We start from the raw sequence: 27631 nt of genomic DNA on the forward strand, positions 1-27631 counted from the left end.
GTGTCTGTGTCTCTGTAATGTGTCTCTGTAATGTGTCTGTGTCTCTGTAATGTGTCTCTGTAATGTGTCTCTGTAATGTGTCTCTGTAATGTGTCTCTGTAATGTGTCTCTGTAATGTGTCTCTGTAATGTGTCTCTGTAATGTGTCTGTGTCTCTGTAATGTGTCTCTGTAATGTGTCTGTGTCTCTGTAATGTGTCTGTGTCTCTGTAATGTGTCTCTGTAATGTGTCTCTGTAATGTGTCTCTGTAATGTGTCTCTGTAATGTGTCTCTGTAATGTGTCTGTGTCTCTGTAATGTGTCTCTGTAATGTGTCTCTGTAATGTGTCTGTGTCTCTGTAATGTGTCTCTGTAATGTGTCTGTGTCTCTGTAATGTGTCTCTGTAATGTGTCTGTGTCTCTGTAATGTGTCTCTGTAATGTGTCTGTGTCTCTGTAATGTGTCTGTGTCTCTGTAATGTGTCTGTGTCTCTGTAATGTGTCTCTGTAATGTGTCTCTGTAATGTGTCTGTGTCTCTGTAATGTGTCTCTGTAATGTGTCTGTATCTCTGTAATGTGTCTCTGTAATGTGTCTGTGTCTCTGTAATGTGTCTCTGTAATGTGTCTCTGTAATGTGTCTCTGTAATGTGTCTCTGTAATGTGTCTGTGTCTCTGTAATGTGTCTCTGTAATGTGTCTGTGTCTCTGTAATGTGTCTGTGTCTCTGTAATGTGTCTCTGTAATGTGTCTCTGTAATGTGTCTCTGTAATGTGTCTCTGTAATGTGTCTCTGTAATGTGTCTCTGTAATGTGTCTGTGTCTCTGTAATGTGTCTGTGTCTCTGTAATGTGTCTGTGTCTCTGTAATGTGTCTGTGTCTCTGTAATGTGTCTGTAATGTGTCTGTGTCTCTGTAATGTGTCTGTGTCTCTGTAATGTGTCTGTGTCTCTGTAATGTGTCTCTGTAATGTGTCTCTGTAATGTGTCTCTGTAATGTGTCTCTGTAATGTGTCTCTGTAATGTGTCTCTGTAATGTGTCTGTGTCTCTGTAATGTGTCTGTGTCTCTGTAATGTGTCTCTGTAATGTGTCTCTGTAATGTGTCTCTGTAATGTGTCTCTGTAATGTGTCTCTGTAATGTGTCTGTAATGTGTCTCTGTAATGTGTCTCTGTAATGTGTCTCTGTAATGTGTCTGTGTCTCTGTAATGTGTCTCTGTAATGTGTCTCTGTAATGTATCTCTGTAATGTGTCTGTGTCTCTGTAATGTGTCTCTGTAATGTGTCTGTGTCTCTGTAATGTGTCTGTGTCTCTGTAATGTGTCTCTGTAATGTGTCTCTGTAATGTGTCTCTGTAATGTGTCTGTGTCTCTGTAATGTGTCTGTGTCTCTGTAATGTGTCTCTGTAATGTGTCTCTGTAATGTGTCTCTGTAATGTGTCTGTGTCTCTGTAATGTGTCTGTGTCTCTGTAATGTGTCTGTGTCTCTGTAATGTGTCTCTGTAATGTGTCTCTGTAATGTGTCTCTGTAATGTGTCTCTGTAATGTGTCTCTGTAATGTGTCTGTGTCTCTGTAATGTGTCTGTGTCTCTGTAATGTGTCTCTGTAATGTGTCTGTGTCTCTGTAATGTGTCTCTGTCTCTGTAATGTGTCTGTGTCTCTGTAATGTGTCTCTGTAATGTGTCTGTGTCTCTGTAATGTGTCTGTGTCTCTGTAATGTGTCTGTGTCTCTGTAATGTGTCTCTGTAATGTGTCTGTGTCTCTGTAATGTGTCTGTGTCTCTGTAATGTGTCTGTGTCTCTGTAATGTGTCTCTGTAATGTGTCTCTGTAATGTGTCTGTGTCTCTGTAATGTGTCTCTGTAATGTGTCGGTGTCTCTGTAATGTGTCTGTGTAATGTGTCTGTGTCTCTGTAATGTGTCTCTGTAATGTGTCTGTATCTCGGTAATGTATCTCTGTAATGTGTCTGTATCTCTGTAATGTGTCTCTGTAATGTGTCTCTGTAATGTATCTCTGTAATGTGTCTGTATCTCTGTAATGTGTCTGTATCTCTGAAATGTGTCTCTGTAATGTGTCTCTGTAATGTATCTCTGTAATGTGTCTGTATCTCTGTAATGTGTCTGTATCTCTGTAATGTGTCTCTGTAATGTGTCTGTGTCTCTGTAATGTGTCTCTGTAATGTGTCTCTGTAATGTGTCTGTATCTCTGTAATGTATCTCTGTAATGTGTCTGTATCTCTGTAATGTGTCTCTGTAATGTGTCTCTGTAATGTGTCTCTGTAATGTGTCTCTGTATGTGTCTCTGTAATGTGTCTCTGTAATGTGTCTCCGTAATGTGTCTGTAATGTGTCTCTGTAATGTGTCTCTGTAATGTGTCTTTGTAATGTGTCTCTGTAATGTGTCTCTGTAATGTGTCTCTGTAATGTGTCTCTGTAATGTGTCTCTGTAATGTGTCTGTGTCTCTGTAATGTGTCTGTGTCTCTGTAATGTGTCTCTGTAATGTGTCTCTGTAATGTGTCTCTGTAATGTGTCTCTGTATGTGTCTCTGTAATGTGTCTCTGTAATGTGTCTCCGTAATGTGTCTGTAATGTGTCTCTGTAATGTGTCTCTGTAATGTGTCTTTGTAATGTGTCTCTGTAATGTGTCTCTGTAATGTGTCTCTGTAATGTGTCTCTGTAATGTGTCTCTGTAATGTGTCTGTGTCTCTGTAATGTGTCTGTGTCTCTGTAATGTGTCTCTGTAATGTGTCTGTGTCTCTGTAATGTGTCTGTGTCTCTGTAATGTGTCTGTGTCTCTGTAATGTGTCTCTGTAATGTGTCTGTGTAATGTGTCTGTGTCTCTGTAATGTGTCTCTGTAATGTGTCTGTGTCTCTGTAATGTGTCTCTGTAATGTGTCTGTGTCTCTGTAATGTGTCTGTGTCTCTGTAATGTGTCTGTGTCTCTGTAATGTGTCTGTGTCTCTGTAATGTGTCTGTGTCTCTGTAATGTGTCTGTGTCTCTGTAATGTGTCTCTGTAATGTGTCTCTGTAATGTGTCTCTGTAATGTGTCTGTGTCTCTGTAATGTGTCTGTGTCTCTGTAATGTGTCTCTGTAATGTGTCTGTGTCTCTGTAATGTGTCTGTGTCTCTGTAATGTGTCTGTGTCTCTGTAATGTGTCTCTGTAATGTGTCTGTGTCTCTGTAATGTGTCTCTGTAATGTGTCTGTGTCTCTGTAATGTGTCTCTGTAATGTGTCTGTGTCTCTGTAATGTGTCTCTGTAATGTGTCTCTGTAATGTGTCTCTGTAATGTGTCTCTGTAATGTGTCTCTGTAATGTGTCTCTGTAATGTGTCTCTGTAATGTGTCTGTGTCTCTGTAATGTGTCTCTGTAATGTGTCTCTGTAATGTGTCTGTGTCTCTGTAATGTGTCTCTGTAATGTGTCTCTGTAATGTGTCTCTGTAATGTGTCTCTGTAATGTGTCTCTGTAATGTGTCTGTGTCTCTGTAATGTGTCTCTGTAATGTGTCTCTGTAATGTGTCTGTGTCTCTGTAATGTGTCTCTGTAATGTGTCTGTGTCTCTGTAATGTGTCTCTGTAATGTGTCTGTGTCTCTGTAATGTGTCTCTGTAATGTGTCTGTGTCTCTGTAATGTGTCTCTGTAATGTGTCTGTGTCTCTGTAATGTGTCTCTGTAATGTGTCTCTGTAATGTGTCTGTGTCTCTGTAATGTGTCTCTGTAATGTGTCTGTGTCTCTGTAATGTGTCTCTGTAATGTGTCTGTGTCTCTGTAATGTGTCTCTGTAATGTGTCTCTGTAATGTGTCTCTGTAATGTGTCTCTGTAATGTGTCTGTGTCTCTGTAATGTGTCTCTGTAATGTGTCTGTGTCTCTGTAATGTGTCTGTGTCTCTGTAATGTGTCTCTGTAATGTGTCTCTGTAATGTGTCTCTGTAATGTGTCTCTGTAATGTGTCTCTGTAATGTGTCTCTGTAATGTGTCTGTGTCTCTGTAATGTGTCTGTGTCTCTGTAATGTGTCTGTGTCTCTGTAATGTGTCTGTGTCTCTGTAATGTGTCTGTGTAATGTGTCTGTGTCTCTGTAATGTGTCTGTGTCTCTGTAATGTGTCTGTGTCTCTGTAATGTGTCTCTGTAATGTGTCTCTGTAATGTGTCTCTGTAATGTGTCTCTGTAATGTGTCTCTGTAATGTGTCTCTGTAATGTGTCTGTGTCTCTGTAATGTGTCTGTAATGTGTCTCTGTAATGTGTCTCTGTAATGTGTCTCTGTAATGTGTCTCTGTAATGTGTCTCTGTAATGTGTCTGTAATGTGTCTCTGTAATGTGTCTCTGTAATGTGTCTCTGTAATGTGTCTCTGTAATGTGTCTCTGTAATGTGTCTGTAATGTATCTCTGTAATGTGTCTGTGTCTCTGTAATGTGTCTCTGTAATGTGTCTGTGTCTCTGTAATGTGTCTGTGTCTCTGTAATGTGTCTCTGTAATGTGTCTCTGTAATGTGTCTCTGTAATGTGTCTGTGTCTCTGTAATGTGTCTGTGTCTCTGTAATGTGTCTCTGTAATGTGTCTCTGTAATGTGTCTCTGTAATGTGTCTGTGTCTCTGTAATGTGTCTGTGTCTCTGTAATGTGTCTGTGTCTCTGTAATGTGTCTCTGTAATGTGTCTCTGTAATGTGTCTCTGTAATGTGTCTCTGTAATGTGTCTCTGTAATGTGTCTGTGTCTCTGTAATGTGTCTGTGTCTCTGTAATGTGTCTCTGTAATGTGTCTGTGTCTCTGTAATGTGTCTCTGTCTCTGTAATGTGTCTGTGTCTCTGTAATGTGTCTCTGTAATGTGTCTGTGTCTCTGTAATGTGTCTGTGTCTCTGTAATGTGTCTGTGTCTCTGTAATGTGTCTCTGTAATGTGTCTGTGTCTCTGTAATGTGTCTGTGTCTCTGTAATGTGTCTGTGTCTCTGTAATGTGTCTCTGTAATGTGTCTCTGTAATGTGTCTGTGTCTCTGTAATGTGTCTCTGTAATGTGTCGGTGTCTCTGTAATGTGTCTGTGTAATGTGTCTGTGTCTCTGTAATGTGTCTCTGTAATGTGTCTGTGTCTCTGTAATGTGTCTCTGTAATGTGTCTGTGTCTCTGTAATGTGTCTCTGTAATGTGTCTGTGTCTCTGTAATGTGTCTGTGTCTCTGTAATGTGTCTGTGTCTCTGTAATGTGTCTCTGTAATGTGTCTCTGTAATGTGTCTCTGTAATGTGTCTGTGTCTCTGTAATGTGTCTGTGTCTCTGTAATGTGTCTCTGTAATGTGTCTGTGTCTCTGTAATGTGTCTGTGTCTCTGTAATGTGTCTGTGTCTCTGTAATGTGTCTGTGTCTCTGTAATGTGTCTGTGTCTCTGTAATGTGTCTCTGTAATGTGTCTCTGTAATGTGTCTCTGTAATGTGTCTCTGTAATGTGTCTCTGTAATGTGTCTCTGTAATGTGTCTGTAATGTGTCTCTGTAATGTGTCTCTGTAATGTGTCTCTGTAATGTGTCTCTGTAATGTGTCTCTGTAATGTGTCTCTGTAATGTGTCTCTGTAATGTGTCTGTGTCTCTGTAATGTGTCTGTGTCTCTGTAATGTGTCTCTGTAATGTGTCTGTGTCTCTGTAATGTGTCTGTGTCTCTGTAATGTGTCTGTGTCTCTGTAATGTGTCTCTGTAATGTGTCTCTGTAATGTGTCTGTGTCTCTGTAATGTGTCTGTGTAATGTGTCTGTGTCTCTGTAATGTGTCTCTGTAATGTGTCTGTGTCTCTGTAATGTGTCTGTGTCTCTGTAATGTGTCTGTGTCTCTGTAATGTGTCTGTGTCTCTGTAATGTGTCTGTGTCTCTGTAATGTGTCTGTGTCTCTGTAATGTGTCTCTGTAATGTGTCTCTGTAATGTGTCTCTGTAATGTGTCTGTGTCTCTGTAATGTGTCTGTGTCTCTGTAATGTGTCTCTGTAATGTGTCTGTGTCTCTTTAATGTGTCTGTGTCTCTGTAATGTGTCTGTGTCTCTGTAATGTGTCTCTGTAATGTGTCTGTGTCTCTGTAATGTGTCTCTGTAATGTGTCTGTGTCTCTGTAATGTGTCTCTGTAATGTGTCTGTGTCTCTGTAATGTGTCTCTGTAATGTGTCTCTGTAATGTGTCTCTGTAATGTGTCTGTAATGTGTCTCTGTAATGTGTCTCTGTAATGTGTCTCTGTAATGTGTCTGTGTCTCTGTAATGTGTCTCTGTAATGTGTCTCTGTAATGTGTCTCTGTAATGTGTCTGTGTCTCTGTAATGTGTCTCTGTAATGTGTCTCTGTAATGTGTCTCTGTAATGTGTCTCTGTAATGTGTCTGTGTCTCTGTAATGTGTCTCTGTAATGTGTCTCTGTAATGTGTCTGTGTCTCTGTAATGTGTCTCTGTAATGTGTCTGTGTCTCTGTAATGTGTCTCTGTAATGTGTCTGTGTCTCTGTAATGTGTCTCTGTAATGTGTCTGTGTCTCTGTAATGTGTCTCTGTAATGTGTCTCTGTAATGTGTCTCTGTAATGTGTCTCTGTAATGTGTCTGTGTCTCTGTAATGTGTCTCTGTAATGTGTCTGTGTCTCTGTAATGTGTCTCTGTAATGTGTCTGTGTCTCTGTAATGTGTCTCTGTAATGTGTCTCTGTAATGTGTCTCTGTAATGTGTCTCTGTAATGTGTCTGTGTCTCTGTAATGTGTCTCTGTAATGTGTCTGTGTCTCTGTAATGTGTCTCTGTAATGTGTCTCTGTAATGTGTCTCTGTAATGTGTCTCTGTAATGTGTCTCTGTAATGTGTCTGTGTCTCTGTAATGTGTCTGTGTCTCTGTAATGTGTCTGTGTCTCTGTAATGTGTCTGTGTCTCTGTAATGTGTCTGTAATGTGTCTGTGTCTCTGTAATGTGTCTGTGTCTCTGTAATGTGTCTGTGTCTCTGTAATGTGTCTGTGTCTCTGTAATGTGTCTCTGTAATGTGTCTCTGTAATGTGTCTCTGTAATGTGTCTCTGTAATGTGTCTGTGTAATGTGTCTGTGTCTCTGTAATGTGTCTCTGTAATGTGTCTCTGTAATGTGTCTCTGTAATGTGTCTCTGTAATGTGTCTGTGTCTCTGTAATGTGTCTGTGTCTCTGTAATGTGTCTCTGTAATGTGTCTCTGTAATGTGTCTCTGTAATGTGTCTCTGTAATGTGTCTGTAATGTGTCTGTAATGTGTCTGTAATGTGTCTCTGTAATGTGTCTCTGTAATGTGTCTGTGTCTCTGTAATGTGTCTCTGTAATGTGTCTCTGTAATGTATCTCTGTAATGTGTCTGTGTCTCTGTAATGTGTCTCTGTAATGTGTCTGTGTCTCTGTAATGTGTCTGTGTCTCTGTAATGTGTCTCTGTAATGTGTCTCTGTAATGTGTCTGTGTCTCTGTAATGTGTCTCTGTAATGTGTCTGTGTCTCTGTAATGTGTCTGTGTCTCTGTAATGTGTCTGTGTTTCTGTAATGTGTCTGTGTCTCTGTAATGTGTCTGTGTCTCTGTAATGTGTCTCTGTAATGTGTCTCTGTAATGTGTCTCTGTCATTTTATATGTATTCATGTCAACAATGGAAATATGTCCACAACTTTATCATGCATCATCCCAGTCACTTGAAACATTTTTTTGTGTTTATTTTTTTACTGACAAATAAAATGAATCAGTCAATCCAAACTACAGTGGTCATTTGATTTTATTAGGATCTCTTTTAGTCCCCATTAGAACTAATCTTCCAAGAGTCCTTAAAATTAAAATACAATTTATAATACAAACAAATGTTCCACATATAACACACTATTACAAACATACATAATATACTAACATAATGACCCAATAAATACTCAGTCTAAAAAAATATTGATTCTTCATCTACTATACTCCCACAACATTTCTATCTATTATATTTAAATCATTTTAAAATAATGTTTACATTTATATATTGAAAGGTTTCTCGTTTGCTCAATTAATTAATTCAATTTCTTTATTGCTCTAAATCAAAATGTTCTTTTGCCCATTTCTCTTTTCTGTCTGGACAACGCATAGATGGTGGACAATCTATTCCTAGTATTTACTGAATGTCTGTCTCTTAACCAACTGAATACCGTTGTGAATAGAACTCGGACGTTTTAAATTATTTATATTATGAAGTAAAATAAGCATGTTTTTTTTTTCTTTAATTATCTTGTCGATTGATGACCAACCAAGAACACTGCACATAGAACCGCAACAGTAGAACCATATCTCCACCTTAAAACAACCCATGACTGCAACAGTAGAACCATATCTCCACCTTAAAACAACCCATGACTGCAACAGTAGAACCACATCTCCACCTTAAAACAACCCATGACTGTAGATTGTCAAGCCTCTGATCCTGGGTAAACCAACAAGGTAGATTGTCAAGCCTCTGATCCTGGGTAAACCTACAAGGTAGATTGTCAAGCCTCTGATCCTGGGTAAACCTACAAGGTAGATTGTCAAGCCTCTGATCCTGGGTAAACCTACAAGGTAGATTGTCAAGCCTCTGATCCTGGGTAAACCTACAAGGTAGATTGTCAAGCCTCTGATCCTGGGTAAACCAACAAGGTAGATTGTCAAGCCTCTGATCCTGGGTAAACCAACAAGGTAGATTGTCAAGCCTCTGATCCTGGGTAAACCAACAAGGAAGATTGTCAAGCCTCTGATCCTGGGTAAACCAACAAGGTAGATCCTCAAGCCTCTGATCCTGGGTAAACCAACAAGGTAGATTGTCAAGCCTCTGATCCTGGGTAAACCTACAAGGTAGATTGTCAAGCCTCTGATCCTGGGTAAACCTACAAGGTAGATTGTCAAGCCTCTGATCCTGGGTAGACCTACAAGGTAGATTGTCAAGCCTCTGATCCTGGGTAAACCTACAAGGTAGATTGTCAAGCCTCTGATCCTGGGTAAACCTACAAGGTAGATTGTCAAGCCTCTGATCCTGGGTAAACCTACAAGGTAGATTGTCAAGCCTCTGATCCTGGGTAAACCTACAAGGTAGATTGTCAATCCTCTGATCCTGGGTAAACCTACAAGGTAGATTGTCAAGCCTCTGATCCTGGGTAAACCTACAAGGTAGATTGTCAAGCCTCTGATCCTGGGTAAACCTACAAGGTAGATTGTCAAGCCTCTGATCCTGGGTAAACCAACAAGGTAGATTGTCAAGCCTCTGATCCTGGGTAAACCAACAAGGTAGATTGTCAAGCCTCTGATCCTGGGTAAACCAACAAGGTAGATTGTCAAGCCTCTGATCCTGGGTAAACCAACAAGGTAGATTGTCAAGCCTCTGATCCTGGGTAAACCAACAAGGTAGATTGTCAAGCCTCTGATCCTGGGTAAACCTACAAGGTAGATTGTCAAGCCTCTGATCCTGGGTAAACTGGTAGATTGTCAAATCCTGGGTAAACCAACAAGGTAGATTGTCAAGCCTCTGATCCTGGGTAAACCAACAAGGTAGATTGTCAAGCCTCTGATCCTGGGTAAACCAACAAGGTAGATTGTCAAGCCTCTGATCCTGGGTAAACCAACAAGGTAGATTGTCAAGCCTCTGATCCTGGGTAAACCTACAAGGTAGATTGTCAAGCCTCTGATCCTGGGTAAACCTACAAGGTAGATTGTCAAGCCTCTGATCCTGGGTAAACCTACAAGGTAGATTGTCAAGCCTCTGATCCTGGGTAAACCTACAAGGTAGATTGTCAAGCCTCTGATCCTGGGTAAACCAACAAGGTAGATTGTCAAGCCTCTGATCCTGGGTAAACCAACAAGGTAGATTGTCAAGCCTCTGATCCTGGGTAAACCTACAAGGTAGATTGTCAAGCCTCTGATCCTGGGTAAACCAACAAGGTAGATTGTCAAGCCTCTGATCCTGGGTAAACCTACAAGGTAGATTGTCAAGCCTCTTATCCTGGGTAAACCTACAAGGTAGATTGTCAAGCCTCTGATCCTGGGTAAACCTACAAGGTAGATTGTCAAGCCTCTGATCCTGGGTAAACCAACAAGGTAGATTGTCAAGCCTCTGATCCTGGGTAAACCAACAAGGTAGATTGTCAAGCCTCTGATCCTGGGTAAACCAACAAGGTAGATTGTCAAGCCTCTGATCCTGGGTAAACCAACAAGGAAGATTGTCAAGCCTCTGATCCTGGGTAAACCAACAAGGTAGATTGTCAAGCCTCTGATCCTGGGTAAACCTACAAGGTAGATTGTCAAGCCTCTGATCCTGGGTAAACCTACAAGGTAGATTGTCAAGCCTCTGATCCTGGGTAAACCTACAAGGTAGATTGTCAAGCCTCTGATCCTGGGTAAACCTACAAGGTAGATTGTCAAGCCTCTGATCCTGGGTAAACCTACAAGGTAGATTGTCAAGCCTCTGATCCTGGGTAAACCTACAAGGTAGATTGTCAAGCCTCTGATCCTGGGTAAACCTACAAGGTAGATTGTCAAGCCTCTGATCCTGGGTAAACCAACAAGGTAGATTGTCAAGCCTCTGATCCTGGGTAAACCTACAAGGTAGATTGTCAAGCCTCTGATCCTGGGTAAACCAACAAGGTAGATTGTCAAGCCTCTGATCCTGGGTAAACCTACAAGGTAGATTGTCAAGCCTCTGATCCTGGGTAAACCAACAAGGTAGATTGTCAAGCCTCTGATCCTGGGTAAACCTACAAGGTAGATTGTCAAGCCTCTGATCCTGGGTAAACCTACAAGGTAGGAAGGGATGTATTTTCTGTTTGTCAAGATTTACACCGTTTTCGTTTTCAACACCACAATCGACTTGGATATTGAAGCGCACAAAGCCGGTAGGCTTTCTTTACTGGTTGTGTGGTGCGTTGGCACAGAAACCTGTTGGTGGAAAATCAGTGGCATATATTTTATATTATAAATATGGCATCAGAATGTTGAAAAATCAGATTCTCAAAACCCTCAACCCTCTGGCTCATAGCCCTGCGTTGCAACGTCAATATCCCCGTTTATAAACAGAGGGTCGTTATTGTTATTTTGTCGTCGTAAATTCTATGAGGTGGGTGTGGGGGGGCAAATATTTTTACGGTACAAGGGGACATGTGAAGAAAGAAAAAAACATGTTTGCATATTTTTCGAGAGACAACAGGCGCATGTTAGCACCAGGTATAAACGGGGCTGTAGAGTTCTTATATAGGGAATATGGTGCCATGTTAGCACCAGGTATAAACGGGGCTGTAGAGTTCTTATATAGGGAATATGGTGCCATGTTAGCACCAGGTATAAACGGGGCTGTAGAGTTCTTATATAGGGAATATGGTGCCATGTTAGCACCAGGTATAAACGGGGCTGTAGAGTTCTTACATAGGGAATATGGTGCCATGTTAGCACCAGGTATAAACGGGGCTGTAGAGTTCTTATATAGGGAATATGGTGCCATGTTAGCACCAGGTATAAACGGGGCTGTAGAGTTCTTATATAGGGAATATGGTGCCATGTTGTACCATCCTGACCTGGCTGACTGATAGTGTGCCTGCTGTTTTAGGAATATTTTCAAAATCGGTTGTAATTCTGATACCTGGTGGTTAAATGTGATAACGTGTAGACCTGCCCGTGTGATAGTGATGTTGACTCCTTTGTGAAAATCAATCTTCAGACAATAGTGATCGGATTTGAAAGACATTTGTTAAACACAACAAAAATAAACACATTAAATACATGTACACCTAAAAAAAACAAAATTATAACTTTAATTTGAGATATTTGAGATATAATTTTAGATGTTTCAATAAATAGCCTCAATTTGATATGATATGGGAAGACATTGTGGTCAATATACGGTTATGGAATTGTTGGGACAGCAAAACAAGACAAGGTTGGTGGTGGTGATGACGATGATGGTAATTATGAAGCTGATGAAGATGATGATGATGAGGATGGTGGTGGTGGAGATGATGAAGACGGGGCTCAAACTGAGTTCTCCGAGCCACCGTAGGTCTTGTAGAGAAGGGGCTGTTTTTCACACCTAGAATGAGAGAGAGAGAAAAGGGAGGTCGAGACAGAAAATTTAAAGTGAGACAAACGATAGAAATTCCAGTATTACATCATGATCCCAACCACACCGTCCGGGCAACAAAGGAGTGGCTTCGTATGAAGCATTTCAAGGTCCTGGAGTGGCCTAGCCAGTCTCCAGATCTCAACCCCATAGAAAATCTTTGGAGGGAGTTGAAAGTCAACACCCAAAACATCCCTGCTCTAGAGGAGATCTGCATGGAGGAATGGGCCAAAATACCATCAACAGTGTGTGAAAACCTTGTGGAGACTTACAGAAAACGTTTGACCTCTGTCATTGCCAACAAAGGGTAAAAACAAAGTATTGAGATAAACTTTTGTTATTGACCAAATACTTATTTTCCACCATAATTTGCAAATAAATTTGTTAAAAATCCTACAATGTGATTTTCTGGATTTTTTTTTCAATTTGTCTGTCATAGTTGAAGTGTACCTATGATGAAAATTACAGGCCTCTCTCATCTTTTTAAGTGGGAGAACTTGCACAATTGGTGGCTGACTAAATACTTTTTTGCCCCACTTTATGTCCTCATATATTGTCTAGAAGAGACATGCCTCTCTGATTAAAGGAAGGAATTATGTCTGCTCTATTCATTATACTTCTATGTTCTGTATGTCAGGGGTGTCATGCACCTATTATTATTATCATTATTATTATGAGGTGCCAGAAGTACATGAGGATGGATGGGAGGTGGTCCGTAGGGGGTTGATGTGATGTACAGAGTCATATTGACCGTAGGGGGTTGATGTGATGTATAGAGTCATATTGACCGTAGGGGGTTGATGTGATGTATAGAGTCATATTGACCGTAGGGGGTTGATCGACCGTAGGGGGTTGATCGACCATAGGGGGTTGATGTGATGTATAGAGTCACATTGACCGTAGGGGGTTGATGTGATGTATAGAGTCATATTGACCGTAGGGGGTTGATGTGATGTATAGAGTCATATTGACCGTAGGGGGTTGATGTGATGTACAGAGTCATATTGACCGTAGGGGGTTGATGTGATGTATAGAGTCATATTGACCGTAGGGGGTTGATGTGATGTATAGAGTCATATTGACCGTAGGGGGTTGATCGACCGTAGGGGGTTGATGTGATGTATAGAGTCATATTGACCGTAGGGGGTTGATCGACCGTAGGGTTTTGATGTGATGTATAGAGTCATATTGACCGTAGGGGTTGATGTGATGTACAGAGTCACATTGACCGTAGGGGGTTGATCAACCGTAGGGGGTTGATGTGATGTACAGAGTCATATTGACCGTAGGGGTTGATGTGATGTATAGAGTCATATTGACCGTAGGGGGTTGACGTGATCTATTGAGTCACATTGACCGTAGGGGGTTGATCGACTGTAGGGGGTTGACGTGATGTATTGAGTCATATTGACCGTAGGGGGTTGACGTGATGTATAGAGTCATATTGACCATATGGGGTTGATGTGATGTACAGAGTCATATTGACCGTAGGGGGTTGATGTGATGTAGAGAGTCATATTGACCATATGGGGTTGATGTGATGTACAGAGTCACATTGACCGTAGGGGGTTGATGTGAAGTACAGAGTCACATTGACCGTAGGGGTTGATCGACCGTAGGGGTTGATGTGATGTATAGAGTCATATTGACCGTAGGGGTTGATGTGATGTACAGAGTCATATTGACCGTAGGGGGTTGATGTGATGTATAGAGTCATATTGACCGTAGGGGGTTGATGTGATGTATAGAGTCATATTGACCGTAGGGGTTGATCGACCGTAGGGGGTTGATGTGATGTATAGAGTCATATTGACCGTAGGGGTTGATCGACCGTAGGGGGTTGACGTGATGTACAGAGTCACATTGACCATAGGGGGTTGATCGACCGTAGGGGTTGATGTGATGTACAGAGTCATATTGACCGTAGGGGGTTGATCTACCGTAGGGGGTTGATGTGATGTACAGAGTCATATTGACCGTAGGGGGTTGATCTACCGTAGGGGTTGATGTGATGTACAGAGTCATATTGACCGTAGGGGGTTGATGTGATGTATAGAGTCATATTGACCGTAGGGGTTGATGTGATGTATAGAGTCATATTGACCGTAGGGGTTGATCGACCGTAGGGGGTTGACGTGATGTATAGAGTCATATTGACCGTAGGGGGTTGATGTGATGTATAGAGTCATATTGACCGTAGGGGGTTGATCGACCGTAGGGGGTTGACGTGATGTATAGAGTCATATTGACCGTAGGGGGTTGATGTGATGTACAGAGTCACATTGACCGTAGGGGATTGATCGACCGTAGGGGGTTGATGTGATGTACAGAGTCATATTGACCGTAGGGGGTTGATGTGATGTAGAGAGTCATATTGACCATATGGGGTTGATGTGATGTATAGAGTCATATTGACCGTAGGGGGTTGATCGACCGTAGGGGGTTGACGTGATGTATTGAGTCATATTGACCGTAGGGGGTTGACGTGATGTATAGAGTCATATTGACCGTAGGGGGTTGACGTGATCTATTGAGTCACATTGACCGTAGGGGGTTGATCGACTGTAGGGGGTTGACGTGATGTACAGAGTCACATTGACCGTAGGGGGTTGATGTGATCTATTGAGTCACATTGACCGTAGGGGTTGATCGACTGTAGGGGGTTGATGTGATGTACAGAGTCACATTGACCGTAGGGGGTTGATGTGAAGTACAGAGTCGATGTGAAGGGGTTACGAGGTAATTGAGGAAGATATGTAGAGCTATAGGTAGGGGATAAAGTGTCTAGGCAACAGAAGAGATAAACAGCAGCAGCAGCGTATGTGATGAGTCAAGACTTAAGTGGGAAAAGAGTCAGACAGATCACCAGGCATGATACCTAATTCTACATCAGACAGATCACCAGACATGATACCTAATTCTACATCAGACAGATCACCAGACATGATACCTAATTCTACATCAGACAGATCACCAGACATGATGTCTAATTCTACATCAGACAGATCACCAGACATGATACCTAATTCTACATCAGACAGATCAACAGACATGATACCTAATTCTACATCAGACAGATCACCAGACATGATACCTAATTCTACGACAGACAGATCACCAGACATGATACCTAATTCTACATCAGATAGATCAACAGACATGATACCTAATTCTACATCAGGTGTGATGAAGGAAACATACAGGAACTCAAATCCTTCTGTTCACCTGATTTAGAATTCCTCACAATCAAATGTAGACCGCATTATCTACCAAGAGAATTCTCTTCGATTATAATCACAGCCGTATATATCCCCCCCCAAGCAGACACATCGATGGCTCTGAACGAATTTTATTTAACTCTCTGCAAACTGGAAACGATTTATCCGGAGGCTGCATTCATTGTAGCTGGGGATTTTAACAAGGCTAATCTGAAAACAAGACTCCCTAAATTTTATCAGCATATCGATTGCGCAACCAGGGGTGGAAAGACCCTGGATCATTGTTACTCTAACTTCCGCGACGCATATAAGGCCCTGCCCCGCCCCCCTTTCGGAAAAGCTGACCACGACTCCATTTTGTTGATCCCTGCCTACAGACAGAAACTAAAACAAGAAGCTCCCACGCTGAGGTCTGTCCAACGCTGGTCCGACCAAGCTGACTCCAAGACTGCTTCCATCACGTGGACTGGGAGATGTTTCGTATTGCGTCAGACAACAACATTGACGAATACGCTGATACGGTGTGCGAGTTCATTAGAACGTGCGTTGAAGATGTCGTTCCCATAGCAACGATTAAAACATTCCCTAACCAGAAACCGTGGATTGATGGCAGCATTCGTGTGAAACTGAAGGCACGAACCACTGCTTTTAATCAGGGCAAGGTGTCTGGTAACATGACTGAATACAAACAGTGCAGCTATTCCCTCCGCAAGGCTATCAAACAAGCTAAGCGCCAGTACAGAGACAAAGTAGAATCTCAATTCAACGGCTCAGACACAAGAGGCATGTGGCAGGGTCTACAGTCAATCACGGACTACAGGAAGAAACCCAGCCCAGTCACGGACCAGGATGTCTTGCTCCCAGGCAGACTAAATAACTTTTTGCCTGCTTTGAGGACAATACAGTGCCACTGACACGGCCTGCAACGGAAACATGCGGTCTCTCCTTCACTGCAGCCGAAGTGAGTAAGACATTTAAACGTGTTAACCCTCGCAAGGCTGCAGGCCCAGACGGCATCCCCAGCCGCGCCTCAGAGCATGCGCAGACCAGCTGGCCGGTGTGTTTACGGACATATTCAATCAATCCCTATACCAGTCTGCTGTTCCCACATGCTTCAAGAGGGCCACCATTGTTCCTGTTCCCAAGAAAGCTAAGGTAACTGAGCTAAACGACTACCGCCCCGTAGCACTCACATCCGTCATCATGAAGTGCTTTGAGAGACTAGTCAAGGACCACATCACCTCCACCCTACCTGACACCCTTGACCCACTCCAATTTGCTTACCGCCCAAATAGGTCCACAGACGATGCAATCTCAACCACACTGCACACTGCCCTAACCCATCTGGACAAGAGGAATACCTATGTGAGAATGCTGTTCATCGACTACAGCTCGGCATTCAACACCATAGTACCCTCCAAGCTCGTCATCAAGCTCGAGACCCTGGGTCTCGACCCCGCCCTGTGCAACTGGGTACTGGACTTCCTTGCTTGCATCTTGGCTTCGTTGCTTGCATCTTGCATCCGCCTCTGTATTGTCACAGAACGATCTGACCCGACCATGGATGCAGCGAGTTCAACGAGTCTGACCGAATTCATTTCCCGCAGTATCACGAGAATGGATCAACAAGAGGAGAACATCTCCAGCACAGGTCGGGCAGTACAAGCCCTTGCGACGCAGGTATCCCAGCTGACCCAACAATTACAACATCCGAGGGGTCTCGATGCGCCACCTACACCGGCATTTCAACCCGCCCCGCCAGAGCCGGATTCCCAGCTAGAGCCACGGCTACCGACACCAGAGGGTTATTCAGGTGATCCTGACTATTGCAGAGCTTTTCTTACGAGATGTTCCATGCAATTCTCGTTGCAGCCACGGACCTTCAACCGTGAACAGTCTAAGGTAGCATTCGTACTCACACTGCTATCAGGCAAAGCGGCTCTTTGGGGAACGGCGGTGTGGGCGAACCAGGACCCATGCTGCACCTCTTTCCAGACACTCTCCGAGGAGATGAGAAGGGTCTTCGATCGGGCCGTGGCGGGTAGGGAGGCGGCCAGACTACTCGCTGACCTTCGCCAAGGAGACCGTTCAGTATCGGAATACTCCATCCAATTCCGCACTCTGGCCGCAGAGTGTCAGTGGAACGAGGAGGCGCAGTGGGACATGTTCCTGCATGGGCTGGAGGACCGGATCCAGAAGGAGATTTATGTTCTGGACCTTCCCAGGAATTTAAATGGACTAGTGGAACTAGCCTTGAGGGTCGACGCTCGTCTGAGTCGTATTGGCCGCCGAGCATGCCCTAACAGACCGTATAACGACACGGAGGGCTGGCATGCCAGCGGCGGGAACACGGCCAGTTCAGCCTCCGCTCACGAACCCATGCAGCTGGGGAGAGCTCGCCTCCCGGGAAGAGAGGGAGAGGCGGAGATCCCAAGGACTCTGTCTCTACTGTGGTAGAGCGGGCCACTTTATCCACTCCTGCCCGGTAAAAGATCAGGCCCGGTAGTAAGCATGAGGCTACTATCGGGTGGTGTCACCACAGAGAAGACCTCATCATCTACTCTCCTCCCGGTAAGACTAAGATGGGCCACCCACACGCACGACACCCAAGCCTTACTGGACTCAGGAGCAGAGGGTAATTTCATGGACTTCAAGCTCGCTCACAAACTCCAGATTCCTATCACCTCACTCTCGCACAAGATATCCGTCAACGCTCTCAATGGTCAAGAACTCCCCAACATTTCTCACACCACTGAACCTATCACACTCATCACTTCTGGCAATCACACTGAGACACTATCATTTCTACTCATGGACTCACCCCTTGCACCATTAGTTCTCGGCCACCCTTGGCTCACCTAACACAACCCCAGAGTTGACTGGGGTCATAACTCTATATCCATGTGGAGTAACAAGTGCCTTGAGTCCTGTTTGGTGTCTGCTTGTTCGTCTGTGTCTGATTCTGTGTTTCTAGAGGAGGCAGTGGATTTGTCTAACGTGCCCGTTGAATACCTCGACCTGAAGGAGGTGTTCAGTAAGTCCCGTGCTGCTTCTCTTCCTCCGCATCGTCCCTATGACTGTGCAATAGAATTATTGCCAGGTGAGTCTCCGCCTAAAGGCAAGTTATATTCACTCTCTGTTCCTGAGAGGGAGGCTATGGAGAGATACATCTCTGATTCTCTGGCATCTGGATTCATTCGTCCTTCCTCTTCTCCAGCGGGGGTGGGGTTCTTCTTTGTGGGGAAGAAGGACGGTTCTCTGCGTCCTTGCATTGATTACCGTGGGTTGAATAACATCACAGTGAAGAATACCTATCCCTTACCGTTGATGTCCTCAGCCTTTGAAAGGTTACAGGGAGCATCCGTGTTCACTAAGTTGGATTTACGGAATGCATATCATTTGGTGGGGGACGAATGGAAGACCGCGTTTAACACCCCCAGAGGGCACTTCGAATATTTGGTCATGCCTTTTGGGCTATCCAACTCCCCAGCGGTTTTCCAGGCACTCGTCAATGACGTGCTGAGAGATATGATTGATCAGTTCATATATGTTTACCTGGATGACATACTGATTTTTTCTTCTTCTCCTGAGTGTTCTTCTTCCCGAGTGCATCCTACCCGGGACACTAGTGGTCTCCACACTCACATGGGAGGTTGAATCGAGGGTCAAAACGGCCTTAGAAGGGGTAACGCCTCCGCCCGGTTGCCCGCCTAATCGGTTGTTTGTGCCGGAGGGGTGTCGGTCCGATGTTATTCGGTGGGGGCATTGCTCCAACGTAGCGTGTCATCCAGGAGTCAGCCGCACTAGCTTTTTGGTTAAGCAACGCTTTTGGTGGCCACTGATGGCTCGTGACATTCACAGTTTTGTCTTGGCTTGCTCGGTTTGTGCCACTGGGAAGACTTCTAATCGACCCCCAGATGGGTTACTCCAACCGCTGTCGGTCCCTTCGAGACCCTGGTCCCACATCGCGCTAGATTTTGTTACCGCCTCCCGCCCTCCCAGGGCAAGACGGTTGTTTTGACCGTGGTGGACCGGTTCTCGAAGGTGGCTCATTTTATTCCCTTGCCTAAATTACCATCTGCCAAGGAGACAGCGGTAACTGTCGTGGATCACGTCTTTCGCTTACATGGCCTGCCGATGGACGTAGTTTCTGACAGGGGGCCCCAATTTGTGTCCAAGTTTTGGCAAGAGTTTTGTAGGTTACTGGGAGCGAGTGTCAGCCTGTCTTCAGGGTTTCATCCCCAGAGCAACGGTCAAACGGAGAGGGCCAACCAAGATTTGGAGAGAGTGTTGCGATGTTTGGTTTCTAAGAATCCCTCTTCCTGGAGTCAACAACTCTCTATGGTTGAGTACGCTCACAATTCGTTGCCAGTGGCAGACACGGGTCTCTCTCCGTTTGAGTGTAGTTTAGGTTACCAGCCACCTATCTTTCCCAGTACGGAGTCCGAGGTCACTGTTCCCTCCGCTCACGCTTTCATCCAGAGGTGCCGTCACGCATGGAGCAGAGCCCGTGAGACTCTTCTCCGGGTGGGGGCGCGCACCAAGGCTAAGGCCGATCGCCACCGGTCGAAGCCTCCGGTATACGTCGTTGGCCAAAGAGTGTGGCTTTCTACTAAGAACATTCCACTCCGATCCGTTTCGAACAAGCTTGCCCCTAAATTTATCGGCCCGTTCAAAGTCACCAGGATCATTAGTCCGGTGGCGGTCCGGCTCAAGCTTCCTCCGGCGTATAGGAGAATTCATCCTACCTTTCATGTGTCTAAAATAAAACCTGTGTTTCAGGCACGTATTAACCCGCCGGTCCCGGTTCCCCCGCCGCCACGACTTGTTGATGGGGAACCCACCTTTTCTGTCAATCGTATTTTGGACTCTAGAAGGAGGGGACGCGGATTCCAGTACCTGGTGGACTGGGAGGGTTACGGCCCGGAGGAGAGAAGTTGGGTACCTGCTAGGGACATTCTGGATCACTCCCTTATCGATGATTTCAATTGACAGGTAAATTCGCCTGGGGGGTTATTGTCACGGTTCATGAATCCTCTCTCTCTCTCTCTCTCTCTCTCTCTCTCTCTCTCTCTCTCTCTCTCTCTCTCTCTCTCTCTCTCTCTCTCTCTCTCTCTCTCTCTCTCTCTCTCTCTCTCTCTCTCTCTCTCTCTCTCTCTCTCTCTCTCTCTCTCTCTCTCTCTCTCTCTCTCTCTCTCTCTCTCTCTCTCTCTCTCTCTCTCTCTCTCTCTCTCTCTCTCTCTCTCTCTCTCTCTCTCTCTCTCTCTCTCTCTCTCTCTCTCTCTCTCTCTCTCTCTCTCTCTCTCTCTCTCTCTCTCTCTCTCTCTCTCTCATCACCAGACATGATACCTAATTCTACATCAGACAGATCAACAGACATGATGCCTAATTCTCATAAGGTTATCTATTCGTACCTCTTCACCCGTTCAGTTGTCATTTTAATTAATGATGCACATTGATTTATTTATAACTTTTATGCCTTAGGAGTTCAATACAATTGTCACAATATGGTATCATATAAGTGTAGAAACCTTGCCAGCAGGCATGCCATGTAAGATAGTTAGATAAACTACTCTAACTTGATGATTGATAGCCTGAAATAGCTTGGTATCTAGTTATGAGGTTGGTAGATTGGGAACCTGTCTAGCCGGCCAGCTAAACCCAACTTCATGAAATGAATAAGGGGGCTATTAATTACAGACGAATACGAAAACAACATATTCATCAAGAAGGAATCGATAGGATACTCTACAGTTGCTTGATCAAAATTAATTTACAAACATACCTTCTGCGAGTCCTTACGTGAGTTAGTGCCCCCTACGGGCATGACGCGTCTGCTATGCGTAACCTGTATGACACTGTATTGCTCCACGTGTGTTTTTTTACTGTGAGTTGCTTACCTTCTCTTGATGCAGCAGTATAGACCGACAGCAAGGCAGCACACTAACATGGCCACGCCCACGCAGATGGCAATCACCTCCTCTGTTGTGGCTAACTTGCACAGCGTCGCCTGGTGGACCAACAGACCACAGCGAGCGCCGCTATAGGAAGCATCACACCTACACAGAGAGAGTGAGAGAGAGTTGACGAGCTCAATTAGTTTGAATTAACTGTGTGTGTGTGTGTGTGTGTGTGTGTGTGTGTGTGTGTGTGTGTGTGTGTGTGTGTGTGTGTGTGTGTGTGAACCAAGGTTGTTTCTGGTTTATGGTGCTACTCTACAGTAACTAGTATCGACCTCCAGTAGGTAGTATATACCTCCAGTAACATAATATCTACCTCCAGTAACTAGTATCTACCTCCAGTAGCTAGTATCTACCTCCAGTAACTAGTATATACCTCCAGTAACTAGTATATACCTCCAGTAACTAGTATCTACCTCCAGTAACTAGTATCTACCTCCAGTAACTAGTATATACCTCCAGTAACTAGTATCTACCTCCAGTAACTAGTATCTACCTCCAGTAACTAGTATCTACCTCCAGTAACTAGTATCTACCTCCAGTAACTAGTATCTACCTCCAGTAACTAGTATATATCTCCAGTAACTAGTATCGACCTCCAGTAACTAGTATAGACCTCCAGTAACTAGTATCTACCTCCAGTAACTAGTATCTACTTCCAGTAACTAGTATCTACCTCCAGTAACTAGTATCTACCTCCAGTAACTAGTATCTACCTCCAGTAACTAGTATCTACCTCCGTCAGTGGCGGTCGGGACGTTTTAAGATGAGGGAGGATTATTTTTTTGTTTAAATATCAATGGCCTTATTTCTATTGTATTATATATATATATCTATTCTATTGGATGACTGTCATTCATATTCCATTTACCCAGTTTAATGTAACAGCGAGGCTCACATTTTTACCTATTACCCATCATGCTACAACCTAGCTTACGAATGAAAGTTTACAACGTAGAAGCACCTTGTACACTCTTGCCTGCATCAAGCAGACCATTAGTCAAACAAGAGTTTCAATTGGACAAATTCAGGTATGTTTAAGAAAAGTTTTTCAACAGAATCGGTGGAATGAAAACACCTCTGATCACACGCGCAAACACAGTTCACTTTCATAGCAGCCACGTTGTATTCCTTCTCGCATCTATGCACTCTCCTCCTCTCACCTTTTCCCTTTTCTCTGATGGACTTCAATGCACGACACATCAACTGTATGTGATGTATAGTTTTATCTGAAAATGGTCACTTTTAAAATGTTATTTTTATTTGTATGAGGAGGATGGTCCTCCCTTTCCTCCTCTGATGAGCCTCCACTGGTGTGTGTGTGTGTGTGGTCTTACATGCAGGCAGGGGTATCGCTGTCAGGGGGGTACATGCACTGTCCGTTCAGGCAGTAGTCAGAATCCTCATCTTTACAGGATCTTGACATCCTCAGAACACGAGGTTCCTCCATATCCTCCATATCACTACCTGCAAATCAATCAATCAATTAATCAATCAGATCTTTATTAAAGAATAACGACAACACAAATTGGTCATGTAGCAGCTTTAATCTAAAGCCCTTAACCCTTCCATTCAGTCTATCCAAGGTGGGGTGTGGGGCGTAGCCAGGAGCAAGTGAAACAGGTATCTGAATCCTGAACATACTGGAAGGCTCTCGTTTGTTGTGATGGGTAAAACTCTGTAGTACTTTTCAAGAAGAAAAAAACTAGATGCGGTCCTTCCAGTTTGTTCAGGATTAGAATACCTGTTTTTTTTCTCCCAAGAAGCACCTGTTCCCCCAACCTTTAAACTCACACTAAACCTTCTTCCCCATGCCGTTTGGAGCATTAAGACACACAATAGCTGTTTCTATCCTATAAATCACCATTTACAGGCAGCGTGGAGATTTTGGGTTCTGCAAGGTCCGGGCTGAGTGTCCATTGTGTTGGTTGAAGTTTGTCTGAATGTTTTGCTGACTGTATCCCTGTGGAGAGGAGGAGGAGCAGCACTGCAACCAGAGTGGTGGAGTCTGTGGGACGGGAAGAAAGGAGATTAATGAAAGGTTTTACCTTTAACTGCTACCCTTCTACACCAACACATGGCTCTAAAGTATCTAATTATCAGAACTCTTAGTAGGGTACTTCCTGATCTGCCCGGTGAAAGCCAGCACCTGTCCATACACTTGTCAGATTAGTGATTAGGCTTGACACTTGCTAGGTGAGATGAAAAGTTGCTTTAAATCATGTTATTTTTAACTAGGCAAGTCAATTAAGAACAAATCCTTATTTACAATGACAGCCTACCGGGGAACAGGTTAACTGCCTTGTTCAGGGACAGAACAACAGATGTTTACCTTGTCAGCTCAGGGATTTGATCCAGCAACCTTTCAGTTACTGGCCCAACACTCTAACCACTAAGCTACCTGCCACCCCGAGATCAGTGGTTAGGTTAGATGGAATGTTGCTTTTAAAAAAGAAAATAACATTGAAAAGCACAGAACAAACAGTCAAAAAAGGGGACTATGTTAAATGAATATGTTTATCCTGGCACAGTAGCTGTTCAAAAGGGAGGAGCTGTTCAAAATGGAGGATGTGTTCAAAATGGAGGAGCTGTTCAAAATGGAGGAGCTGTTCAAAATGGAAGGGCTGTTCAAAATGGAGGAGCTGTTCAAAATGGAGGAGCTGTTCAAAATGGAGGAGCTGTTCAAAATGGAAGGGCTGTTCAAAATGGAGGAGCTGTTCAAAATGGAGGAGCTGTTCAAAATGGAGGAGCGGTTCAAAATGGAGGAGCTGTTCAAAATGGAGGAGCTGTTCAAAATGGAGGAGCTGTTCAAAATGGAGGAGCTGTTCAAAATGGAAGGGCTGTTCAAAATGGAAGGGCTGTTCAAAATGGAGGAGCTGTTCAAAATGGAATCTAGGCTGTTCAAAATGGAGGAGCTGGATGGGTTGTGTTTCGGAGGACGCGTGGCTCTCAACCTTTCGCCTCTCCCGAATCCATACGGGAGTTGCAGCAATGGGACAGGACGGATACCACGAAATCGTGGGGAAAAATTTGTTTAAAAAATAAAAACTAAAAAACACAACACAAAAAGAGTATTTCCATGATCCACATCTACCATGGTATAAATCAGGCAATACCATTGTATTATTTAGGTACAATGGTAGTAACATGGTAGTAACATCATACTTCAAGGCTAAAACCATCATACATGTCCATGATTCAGATGTATACCATGTTATGAATGAAAATACCATAGTATCACCGTGGTATGAACATTGTTGATCTAGCCCAGCACTAATGAATGGTCTGTTGGCGGAGTAGTAGTTTAGTGTGTTCATGGAAAAAGGGGGGAAAGGTAAAACACATTACTTGACACCCAGCGTCATCAACGCTATAAAATACTTTAGTAAAAATACTTTAGAGTACCTCTTAAGTATATCTTTTTGGAGATATTTGTACTTTACTTTAATATTTATATTTTTTGAGAACTTTTACTTTTACTTCACTACATTCCTAAAGAAAATTATTTACTTTTTACTCCATACATTTTTCCTTTCACCCAAAAGTACTCATTTTGAATGCTTAGCAGGACAGGAAAATAGTATATTTCAATTTACCTGTCAAGAGAACATCCCTGGTCATCCCTACTGCCTCTGATCTGGAGGACTCACTAAACAGAGAACATCCCTGGTCATCCCTACTGCCTCTGATCTGGAGGACTCACTAAACAGAGAACATCCCTGGTCATCCCTACTGCCTCTGATCTGGAGGACTCACTAAACAGAGAACATCCCTGGTCATCCCTACTGCCTCTGATCTGGAGGACTCACTAAACAGAGAACATCCCTGGTCATCCCTACTGCCTCTGATCTGGAGGACTCACTAAACAGAGAACATCCCTGGTCATCCCTACTGCCTCTGATCTGGAGGACTCACTAAACAGAGAACATCCCTGGTCATCCCTACTGCCTCTCATCTGGAGGACTCACTAAACAGAGAACATCCCTGGTCATCCCTACTGCCTCTGATCTGGAGGACTCACTAAACAGAGAACATCCCTGGTCATCCCTACTGCCTCTGATCTGGAGGACTCACTAAACAGAGAACATTCCTGGTCATCCCTACTGCCTCTCATCTGGAGGACTCACTAAACAGAGAACATCCCTGGTCATCCCTACTGCCTTTGATCTGGAGGACTCACTAAACAGAGAACATCTCTGGTCATCCCTACTGCCTCTCATCTGGAGGACTCACTAAACAGAGAACATCCCTGGTCATCCCTACTGCCTCTGATCTGGAGGACTCACTAAACAGAGAACATCCCTGGTCATCCCTACTAGCCTCTGATCTGGAGGACTCACTCAACAGAGAACATCCCTGGTCATCCCTACTAGCCTCTGATCTGGAGGACTCACTAAACAGAGAACATCCCTGGTCATCCCTACTAGCCTCTGATCTGGAGGACTCACTAAACAGAGAACATCCCTGGTCATCCCTACTGCCTCTCATCTGGAGGACTCACTAAACAGAGAACATCCCTGGTCATCCCTACTGCCTCTGATCTGGAGGACTCACTAAACAGAGAACATCCCTGGTCATCCCTACTGCCTCTGATCTGGCAGCAGACTCACTAAACAGAGAACATCCCTGGTCATCCCTACTGCCTCTCATCTGGCAGCAGACTCACTAAACAGAGAACATCCCTGGTCATCCCTACTGCCTCTGATCTGGAGGACTCACTAAACAGAGAACATCCCTGGTCATCCCTACTGCCTCTGATCTGGAGGACTCACTAAACAGAGAACATCCCTGGTCATCCCTACTGCCTCTGATCTGGAGGACTCACTAAACAGAGAACATCCCTGGTCATCCCTACTGCCTCTCATCTGGAGGACTCACTAAACAGAGAACATCCCTGGTCATCCCTACTGCCTCTCATCTGGAGGACTCACTAAACAGAGAACATCCCTGGTCATCCCTACTGCCTCTGATCTGGCAGCAGACTCACTAAACAGAGAACATCCCTGGTCATCCCTACTGCCTCTCATCTGGCAGCAGACTCACTAAACAGAGAACATCCCTGGTCATCCCTACTGCCTCTGATCTGGAGGACTCACTAAACAGAGAACATCCCTGGTCATCCCTACTAGCCTCTGATCTGGAGGACTCACTAAACAGAGAACATCCCTGGTCATCCCTACTGCCTCTGATCTGGCAGCAGACTCACTAAACACAAATACTTAGTTTGTAAGTGTTGGAGTGTGCCCCTGGATGTTAAAAAATAAATAATAATAATAATAATAATAATAATAATAATAAGGAAATCGTGCCGTTTGCTTTATATAAAGAATTTGATGTATAGTATTTACTTTTAGTACTTTTTTTCACCATTGTAACTTAAGTACATTTAAAACCAGATACTTGTAGACTTTTACTCAAGTAGTATTTTACTGGGTGACTTTCACTTTTACATTTTCTATTGAAAAAGATATCTTTACTTTTTCTCGAGTATGACAATTGAGAACATTTTCCAACTTTTGAGCGTCGTAACATGTTTTTGACAAGATCATAACCAGGTCATAACCATGACATAACCATGTCATAACCATGACCTAACTGGTCATAACCAGGTCATAACCATGACCTACCTGGTCATAACCATGTCGTAACCATGTCATAACCATGTCATAACCATGACCTACCTGGTCATAACCATGTCATAACCATGTCATAACCAGGTCATAACCATGACATAACCATGTCATAACCATGACCTAACTGGTCATAACCATGTCATAACCATGACCTAACTGGTCATAACCAGGTCATAACCATGACCTACCTGGTCATAACCATGTCATAACCATGACCTAACTGGTCATAACCAGGTCATAACCAGGTCATAACCATGACCTACCTGGTCATAACCATGTCATAACCATGTCATAACCATGACCTACCTGGTCATAACCATGTCATAACCATGACCTAACTGGTCATAGCCATGTCATAACTATGACCTAACTGGTCATAACCATTTCATAACCATGACCTAACTGGTCATAACCAGGTCATAACCATGTCATAACCAGGTCATAACCATGACCTAACCATGACCTACCTGGTCATAACCATGTCATAACCATGTCATAACCATGTCATAACCATGACCTACCTGGTCATAACCATGTCATAACCATGTCATAACCATGACCTAACTGGTCATAACCATGTCATAACCATGACCTAACTGGTTATAACCATGTCATAACATGACCATAACATGACCTAACTGGTCATAACCAGGTCATAACCATGTCATGACCAGGTCATAACCAGGTCATAACCATGTCATAACCATGACCTAACTGGTCATAACCAGGTCATAACCAGGTCATAACCATGTCATAACCAGGTCATAACCATGTCATAACCAGGTCATAACCAGGTCATAACCATGTCATAACAGCTGAC

The 27631-nt window shown here is 43.7% G+C and overlaps 1 protein-coding gene across 1 annotated transcript in view; it reads right to left on the reverse strand.

The window, feature by feature from the left end:
- Positions 1-11355: 11355 nt before the first annotated feature.
- Positions 11356-27631, reverse strand: part of LOC112246153 (epigen) — a 17398-nt gene continuing 1122 nt past the window's right edge. The window contains exons 2-5 of the mRNA XM_042320238.1: positions 23043-23186; positions 22516-22645; positions 21119-21277; positions 11356-11970 (exon numbers count right to left, since the gene is read on the reverse strand). Coding sequence (XP_042176172.1) covers positions 11913-11970; positions 21119-21277; positions 22516-22645; positions 23043-23186 — 491 coding nt within the window. The 3' untranslated portion in view covers positions 11356-11912. The remainder of the gene's footprint in view (positions 11971-21118; positions 21278-22515; positions 22646-23042; positions 23187-27631) is intronic.

The sequence above is a fragment of the Oncorhynchus tshawytscha genome, linkage group LG04 (genome assembly GCF_018296145.1).
Source record: "Oncorhynchus tshawytscha isolate Ot180627B linkage group LG04, Otsh_v2.0, whole genome shotgun sequence".
NCBI lineage: Eukaryota > Metazoa > Chordata > Actinopteri > Salmoniformes > Salmonidae > Oncorhynchus > Oncorhynchus tshawytscha.